Source organism: Gekko japonicus, unplaced genomic scaffold, assembly GCF_001447785.1.
Source record: "Gekko japonicus isolate JY-2015 unplaced genomic scaffold, Gekko_japonicus_V1.1 scaffold252, whole genome shotgun sequence".
In the NCBI taxonomy this organism is placed as follows: Eukaryota; Metazoa; Chordata; class Lepidosauria; order Squamata; family Gekkonidae; genus Gekko; species Gekko japonicus.
In genome coordinates this window covers 1,280,635-1,289,265 of record NW_015163612.1, presented here as the reverse complement: position 1 = coordinate 1,289,265, position 8,631 = coordinate 1,280,635, and the positions used below count along the sequence as shown (strand labels likewise).

Below are 8,631 nucleotides of genomic sequence, written 5' to 3'. Positions count from 1 at the left end.
AAGAGTGTTGAGGTGGGGAGGCAGAAAAACAAAGAGAACGATGGGTCAGAAAGACATAGGAAGTCACAAGCATGGAGGAGAGATAGAGAGCAAGGAAAGAGGGGCAGAAGGGAGAAATAGTGTGAGAGAGGGAGGGGGAGAGGTGTATAGAAATATTGATTTCTAAAAGCCACTGCCTTCCCCTGGGATGTCTTGCTGATACCCTGCTGTGTTGTATTTCCTGTTGAAGCCAAATGGCCTCAATAGCATGCCATAAACCCACATTCTTTCACACGTTCATGCCAAATGGCAGACCTCAGGCAGTATGCAATGAAGTTTGGAGTTTGGGAGTCACCTGACTGCAGGCGTGGTTTCCAGACTCCCAGCCTGTCCCTACTTGTACCCATGACGACCAAAAAATTGGCCACACCCCCTGCTACTCCTGATTGGCTGATGGCCACAGCTAGTCATGATTAGATTGGGGTTTAATTGTCTGATCCCTTGGAAGAGAGCTCTCTCTGTTCCTGCTTGTGAGCTCTCTGATGGACACTTGAAATGCTGTCCTGCCATGCCGTCTAGGGGAGAACAAAGGATTGCTTGGTGAGCTGAGCACATGCTTGCACAAGATGGGATCCCTGGAGGAAGATCCCTTGGTGCTACTGGATTATCACAATGGACTGTTCTGGACTGATAATTGCTCCTGACTTGGTAAATACGTCCTTGGACTGTTTAGTTAAGGCAAATTGCCCTAGCCTTTCTTGTTTTGAAATCCTTCTGGTCTATGCTAAATTCTGTACTGAATAAACGTATTCTGGTTTCTAACTTGTTTTGATGTTGTAACTGAGTTCCCAGCCTAAATCTTACAGCCTGAACGCTGACCACACACGCTACCATTAAGCATTAAGGGTGCATCTCTGAGGAGGTGCTAGTGTCTTCTGTCCCAGAGGCTAGCCTAAAGGTTTGGAATCCCTCCCTTGGGGAAAAGCCGGGACTAGTTAAAAAGGGATTCTGGTGGCATATTGTTCTGAAATCCAGAGAAGGTAGTCTGCCTCTCTGAGTTGTTGTTAATGTATTGGAAAAGTATAGGATTCCCTTCTCATTCGTGGATAGGCTTGAGGGGCAGAAACCTATACAAGAGGGAAGGAAGCAAAGGTATGAGGAATGGGATAAACTTGTGGGTCTCCACTTGTGCCTCATAAAGTCCAGGAGCCCTGCAGGGCCACAAACTCCCATGAGTGGTAAATGATCTTACTATCTCCCAAGTTACAGCTCGTGCCGGCTGTCATTGTTTCAGTGACATAAGGACTCATCTTCATTTGGTTTGCTTATATAATTGTAATAGTAACATGACATGATGTCAAAATGGGCAGTACAAGACTAGCTTTTCTGTATGTTGGTGCTCTTCAGAATTCTAGGTTGGAGTCAATGATCTGTTAGCGGATGGTGCTGATGGTTGTGGACCTTTCTTGCATCCCCTCCCCCCTTGTTTTTGATTCTCAGAAAGTTTACTGAACGTGTATAGGCTGAGATCCATGTAGATGGGGAGCTTGTCCCCCTCTCTCCCATGGCTGGTGTTCCACACGGGCTGGAAAGACCAGAAAGGAGGGAGAAAGTAGGAAGGAACCATGATTTTTGAAACCACAGATCACTAGATCTGTCTGCATAGCCTTTCTAGTGTTCATAAGCATTTTGAACTAGAAGTGAGTCAAAAGAGGACCCTGCAGACTCAGGAAGAGCTGAAGAAAAATGTGGCAGTCAGTTAAAATATTATTAAAAGTATTCAGGGTGGTGGTGTTGTTTTTAAAAATGGCAAAATAAATGTGCTCCAGTAATTTTCAGCAACATAGACAGTATTTCCACATCTCTGTAACAATTTACCCAAGTGGAATTTTAAATTTATTTTTGTTAATTTTCCAGTGTTGTGTTTCTTCTTTTCCTGCCATTGTTCTGCAGATAAGGTCTACAGATTAAAGGGACAACCCATTTTATAGAGAAAGCAAAAAAGTATGGTGTTGGGCACTTGAAGAAATTTTTGTAGACACATTTCTTGACTTCTGCTACTGTGTTGAATTGTTCATTTGCTTTTCTTGCTTTAAACTGTATGATTATTCTTTGGTTATTTCTTGATTCTGTTTCAAAGATTTGACTTTTCGTAGTGGTATCTTTTTCAGGTTAGAAATTGCTCAGTAGTATTCCCATAGACATCTACAAACACTTCAATTTGGGGTTGTACCAAGTTTATTTATTTATTTTTCAAATTTATATCCCACCCTCCCCACGAATGGGCTCAGGGCAGATCAAAACAAATAATTAGGCCATTCACAAAAACACAATAATAAATAGTTCATTAAAACAAAGAATTTAAAAACATTGCACCAAATATTGCACTGTCTCCAGTACTCGTTTAACAAATTGTACCCTCTGTCCCTGACACCAGTTTGAATTCTGATTGTATTTAGAGGCATTTTTTTTAGTCTGGTGACCTATTTGGGAGCAATGCTCCCTCTAAGCTGTGGAGTCTTGTGAGCAAAAATTCTACTTTGTGAGCTACTGGCATTAAAGTTGTGGGTGAGCATTTGGCTACTGCATAAATTAGTTTGCTCTGGAGCCTTCCCCTCCTGAGTTGAGACAAAAATGTGTGAGCTGGAAGCTTAAAAACTGTGAGCTAGCTCACACAAACTCAGCTTAAAGGGCACACTGTTTGGGAGGTGATTGGTTAGGGTTGAGAAATTGTTTGCTATAGCTGAACTACTATAATTGTGCATAATCTTAATTTCAGAATGGCCAGAGTTTCCTTGTGTTGGATGAACAAAGATTTGCAAAAGAGATTCTTCCAAAGTACTTCAAGCACAACAACATGGCAAGTTTTGTGAGACAACTAAATATGTGTAAGTTCTATAACATTGTGCAGTAATAAATATAGATGTTTTGCCTAACAAGCTAGAACTAAGGGAAATCTAGTAAACATTCCAGGAGCTTTTATCTCTTGCATTAATAGCTTCTACCTGTTACTCAAATCTACCTATTCCTATGATCACTGAGTTATAATACATGCAGCACTAAGTCTTTCACTTAGATGTCATATGACGGAAGCAAGCAGAATACAAGCTGAGAACTACTTATGCTGTATCTCTCAAAACAGAATTCAATGGAAAGACGGTTGATGTTGTGTGATAATGAATTCAAAACAAGGAATAGCCCTTACAGCTGCACCCATGCACAGAGATCTATTTTGAGTTCTGACAAGTGAAAATCTATACAATATAAGATTTTTGAGAGCGTGAGCAGGACAGTGATTATTAACAAATGTCATGATGATAGTATCTCCCAGAGTACACAGGTTTTGATCTATGTTATAGCAGGGCAAGTTCATGTCCTGGTCTAAGAAGAACATCAGAAATATGAATTTACTAGCAAAGTTTTGTAAATTAAAGCCAAGAGCTGCTGCTCAGATAGAGACCAGCTGCCATAGTGTTGCGTTGTGATTTTGCACAGGGCTGTGTTATGAGAGTTGCATGTGTGGCTTTCATCTTTTCTAGCCTCAAAATTGCTGAAAGGTAGAAATGAGATGGAGAACTCAGTGTGTACCTTCCATATTTGTACCCAGTTCAATACATTGAGAACTATGCATGACTTTCATTCTTTTATCCAGCTTTACAATAACTTGGCTTTTCGTTTACAAGAAAAAATATGCCATGCTTGCAAACGTCATGTTTCTCTGTGTTAAACAGCAGTGTACTGAAAGCCACATGGATTGTTCTTTATTTAGAAAGATCTAGTACCTCTAAGACTAGAAGGACAAAAGAGGGCACCATTACAAAGACTGTGCATGGACTTCAGACATCCTCCTGTGACTGGGCATCCACCTGGGATAGTTCCATTGGTAAAAGATAGTTTTTAGCAGAGTGGGATTGTTTATTAGGAGGGATAGTGTGAGGGAATGAAGGTGGCAAGTTTCTTGTTTTATTGTATCACTGCAGAATTGGGGAGGCTTTTTTGTTCTGATGAGAGTTGTAGCCTCAAGTATTCAGTAATGTCTGCATAGTTTGATTTGTGTTTTTTTCAGATGGTTTCCGAAAGGTAGTCCATGTTGACTCTGGTATTGTCAAATTGGAGCGTGATGGCCCTGTTGAGTTCCAGCACCCTTATTTCAAGCAAGGACGGGAAGATTTATTAGAACACATTAAAAGAAAGGTTAGTGACAAATTCTACAGAACCATTTGACCCCTGCATCTCTGTGTTCAGATTGTTAGAAAACGTTCTCATAGCTTTCAAAGCACTTTTATTTTTTAATTTTTTTAAAGAGCTAAACAGCTCTTGACTGGCAACACCAACTGATTTTTATGCCGTCAAATATGCATATGTTCCTCCAGGTCTTCTTCATTGTGAGTAGTAGAAATCAAAGTGCAGTAACATTTTCAACTATTTTTCAAGTATTATCATTAGTGCATCAACAGCAGCATATAGATTGGTGACCTTTAATTTTAATTTTTTACATACGGTAGTAGTTTTACCCTTATGCAAACTGTACTGTTTCTTACCTAGAAAGAGGATGCGGACATACATGGAGTATGAACGGTAAGTTCACATCAGTATTTGGAAACTTCACAGCTGTATAGCCATAAAATGTTATCAAGTAATTAACAAATAATCCTCAAGTAGACAGCTAATGTTTGTAATGGTAATTTCTACAGGTTTCTTCTTCAAGACCAGAGGAAAACAAAATTCGTCAGGAAGACCTATCTAAAATCATAACCAGTGCTCAGAAAGTTCAAATTAAACAAGAAACTATTGAATCCAGACTCACTGCTCTGAAAAGGTACATTTGATGTAAAAGTTGGGGCTTGTGCTTGCATAACTTGATTTGCAGAAAAGGAGTATTAAAATAGGAAAGGGTAGTGCTTTGCTTTGGTGGTTGGGTTTGTTTTTGTTTTTTTGAGAATCTAAAAAGTTTCCAGTTCAGTTCTATAATTGTGCCATTGGTAGTGATTTACAAGGAAATATAATTTAAAAGAAAGATTCAAGGTATGCTAATTTTTAGTTGTCTGATTATTTTTAAACAGAGAAAATGAATCTCTTTGGCGTGAAGTAGCTGAACTGAGAGCAAAACATTTGCAGCAGCAGCAAGTTATTCGGAAGGTAATATTACCCTTGTTTTCTGCAATTCAGGATTGGAATTCCTTCTATAATAGAAGAATAGGATTTGGAAGAAGTGTAAAACTGTACTGTCTTTCCCAGAAAAAAGCTGGGGATGGTAAACAGTAGATGGCTTCAGAAGAAACTAGTAGATTAAAGAGCAAATCATCAGCTGGTACTAGCAGCGGTAGGACTTGAAAAATATGGGATGTGGAAGATAGTTTTAGAATGATCTCCCTCTCAGACATGATTTGGACAGACAATGTTGAAAAATTCAGTTTTATTAAGAAGTGCTGCTTCATTGAAGATATCATTTATGGTTCTTCCTATTCTACTTGTATTCTAGATGTTTATCTGAAGATGTTACACTTAATTTCACTTTAATCTTGAAAAAGAATGGCAATTTGTGTTTATGGATATAGTAAATTTAAGCCCTGTTTACATTTTTCTCTGCAGATTGTACAGTTCATTGTTACCCTTGTTCAGAATAACCAGCTTGTAAGTTTAAAACGTAAACGGTAAGTATAATATGCATATGACTTTTGGAATTTTAAAATGAGTTTTTCATTAAACTGCCACTTTCAGAAGCCATATTCCTAGCTTTCTTCACTGAATATGTGTTTTTCTGTGTTAGCCCATTACTTCTGAATACCAATGGGACTCCAAAGTCCAACTTGTTCCAGCATATAGTCAAAGATCCTGCAGAAAACAAACATCACGTGAGTTCATTTTGAAGTACATTTATACAAAGTAGAAGAGTGCAGGCAGAAGTCATAGCCTAGTGGAACAAATAATTTCAGGCAAGCTGTTTTGACAAACACTGAGCAGCACAACATGAAAACAGCCCATTCCTTTCTTTTCGTGTTATCCAAGGAAGAACATATTGAGTGAAATCCTAAATAGAAATTTCAGATATAATGAGCCAGTTTGCGTGCATTTTTGGAAACGGAAAAAATATTACATCCCATGACCTGTGATGTGGTTTCTTCATCACTCCTTAGACTAGTGCACAACTGCATGAATGTCAGTTAGTTGTGAGAGTCATCAATCAATTGATGACTCTCAGCCAGACATATCAGGTGTCTTCATTAAAACATATTGGTTTAATTCATATCACATCAAACCATGTTTGTGGTATAGGGCTGCTTATCTGGTTTTATTTTCCATATTACATATTGATTTATGGGCTTTCAGGATGAGGCAGTGGTTAACTGTGGGTCATTGCCTCATACATGGTGGCAAACCATGACTTCAGTTCAGACCACACCAAACTGTGGTGAATCCTTAATTATGGCTTGGTTGAATTGAGCTATTCTTTGACTTTGACATAGAGTGGAGTTGTACTCCTGATGTCTGTGATAGCTCAAACAGAAGTAATCTCTTGATATTGCCTTTCATGTTGGACAGATAAGCATCTTTGTGCAGAAACATTTGATCCATTAGTTCAGTTCACTGGTTTTGAGTATTGGTCTTAGGGCTACAGCGAAGAAATAAGTTCAGGAAATTATTACCTATATTTGGCTCTCAATCAGGGCCAGCTCTCTCACTAGGCCTACTAGTATCTGGCCTAGGGCACAGTCCTCCCAGGGGCGCAGTGAGGCCGCCTGCCCCCAGCATGGCTTTCTGGGCGCCCACAATGCACCCCTTCCTTCCCGCCGGCTTGCTTAGCCTCCGCCGCAGCATCAGGACAAAAGTGGGGAGGGAGGGGGGGCGGGCAAGGAAGTGAGGAGGGAGGGAGGCGCACTCCTCTGGGGACTCTGTGCCCCTGCTGCTGGTGCGCCCACCTGGCCTCTCCGCTCAGGACGGCGGCCTCTTCCGGCAGGCTGGCCCAACAGCGGGCTTCTCCCCACTGCTGCGGAGTCTAGAGCCAGCCCTGCGGAGCTGCCAAGATCGATGGGAGGAGATGGGGCCGGCCACCGGGGCCCTCCAGGGCTTCAGCCGGCGCTGCCCGGGGTGGAGCACTCCCCCCTTTCCCCCCCAGCGGATGAAAGAGCCGCCGCTGGCTCCGTAGCTAAAGCCCCCGGCAGGAAGGGCAGCCTGGCTGGGCCCAGGCAGGGGCGAGGCTAGCTTGTGGCGCCCGATGCCCCCCCCCCCCATTTCTGGGAGGTTTCCAGGCCCCACCGGGAGGTTGGCATCACCTGGGGGTGCTACAAGCTGGCCTCACCTAGGGTGCAGAAACACCTCGGGCCGGTCCTGCTCTCAATCATACATTACTTCTAATGGATTCTAACAGGCATCTCTCCTCTGGCACTTATGTGCTGCTTTGGGTTTATGCACTATATATTGAGCCTTCTTTTGCCCCCAACCCTTCCCTGCTTTTTTTGTCTTCCCAGAATTAAAGCTTCTTGTAGCCTTATGAGCTGATTTTCTGAATTCATGACTTTTTGTCTGTGTCCATGCAGTTGTACAACAGTATTAACTGAAAGGCACAGTTATGCAACTCATGACACCGTCATGAAAAGGTGACAGTAACAGATATAAAATGACATGAAACCACTGCAGTTGTACAGGTTTTTCATAGGCAACAGATGAGTTGTGATGCAGTCCTTAACTGCTGTTTGGAATGGTCTAGCACAGAGGTGTCAAACTCATTTGTTACGAGGGCCAGATCTGATATAAATATCACTTTGTTGGGCCAGGCCATGTGTGCCAGAAACTATAATGCTGGGTACCGGAGGTATAAACTGTATAAAGGATGGCAGCTGATAAGCTCCAAGTGGTATCCTCACTACAAGGCCTCATGGGCTGGGAGGGGGGTGCAGAGGAAAACCCATATGGATGGCCTGGAGAGCCAGTGCTGCAGCCCTGGGCAGAGGCTTCCATGCTGCTTGACTGCTGCAGATGGGATTGTTCCACCATGCTGAAGCCACAATTGGTCTGGCTCCCCCCCCCTCCTCCCAGTAGTCTCCTGTTTTGTGCTAGTTGTTTGAGGGCTGCATAAGAGCCCTGGATGGGCCTTATGTTTGACACCCCTGGTCTAGCATCTATCATGCCAGCTGTGGATATGGCGCTATTCAAAGAATATTGAGAGAATTTAACTAGCATCAGTGATACTGACTGGTCTCTGTTTAGATGGTGGAGCTAACAGACTATTTCACTTGCATCTTAGAAGGCTGCTGCTGTATTTTGACCTATCTTTTAAAAAGTGGATCTAAAAAGTTAATTATGCCCTATTGGCTAAAAAAAGTTGTTTGCAAAAACTTTGGGGTAATCTACAACATGTTGGTACCTTTCTATATCTAAAGTTTTTAAAGGTTTTTTGAAATTTTCCAGTATTAAATTCTGATGTAATATAATTGCTTACAGATAGACTTGGGCTGATATGGAATTGCAAGTAAATGTTAGCATGGCATTTAGATCACACTGCTAGTCTTAATTCTTCGTCTCTTCTATAATCCTGTTCATATCTTTATAGCTTTATAGTCCATTAGCAGTTTCAATTTATTTCAAATTTGGCTCCAGGGTACAATCAAAAAGTCCAGACAATGGGGCTGTGTACAGATAGTGGAAATGAAA

General features: G+C 41.6%; 1 protein-coding gene across 2 annotated transcripts in view; it reads left to right on the top strand.

The window, feature by feature from the left end:
* The window catches only part of HSF2 (heat shock transcription factor 2), a 27,793-nt gene that overhangs the window by 8,583 nt on the left and 10,579 nt on the right, over window positions 1-8,631 (top strand). For both annotated transcript variants that reach the window (XM_015407351.1, XM_015407350.1), the window contains exons 2-7: window positions 2,759-2,867; window positions 4,046-4,173; window positions 4,674-4,798; window positions 5,043-5,118; window positions 5,572-5,633; window positions 5,750-5,834. In XM_015407351.1, coding sequence (XP_015262837.1) covers window positions 2,759-2,867; window positions 4,046-4,173; window positions 4,674-4,798; window positions 5,043-5,118; window positions 5,572-5,633; window positions 5,750-5,834 — 585 coding nt within the window. The remainder of the gene's footprint in view (window positions 1-2,758; window positions 2,868-4,045; window positions 4,174-4,673; window positions 4,799-5,042; window positions 5,119-5,571; window positions 5,634-5,749; window positions 5,835-8,631) is intronic.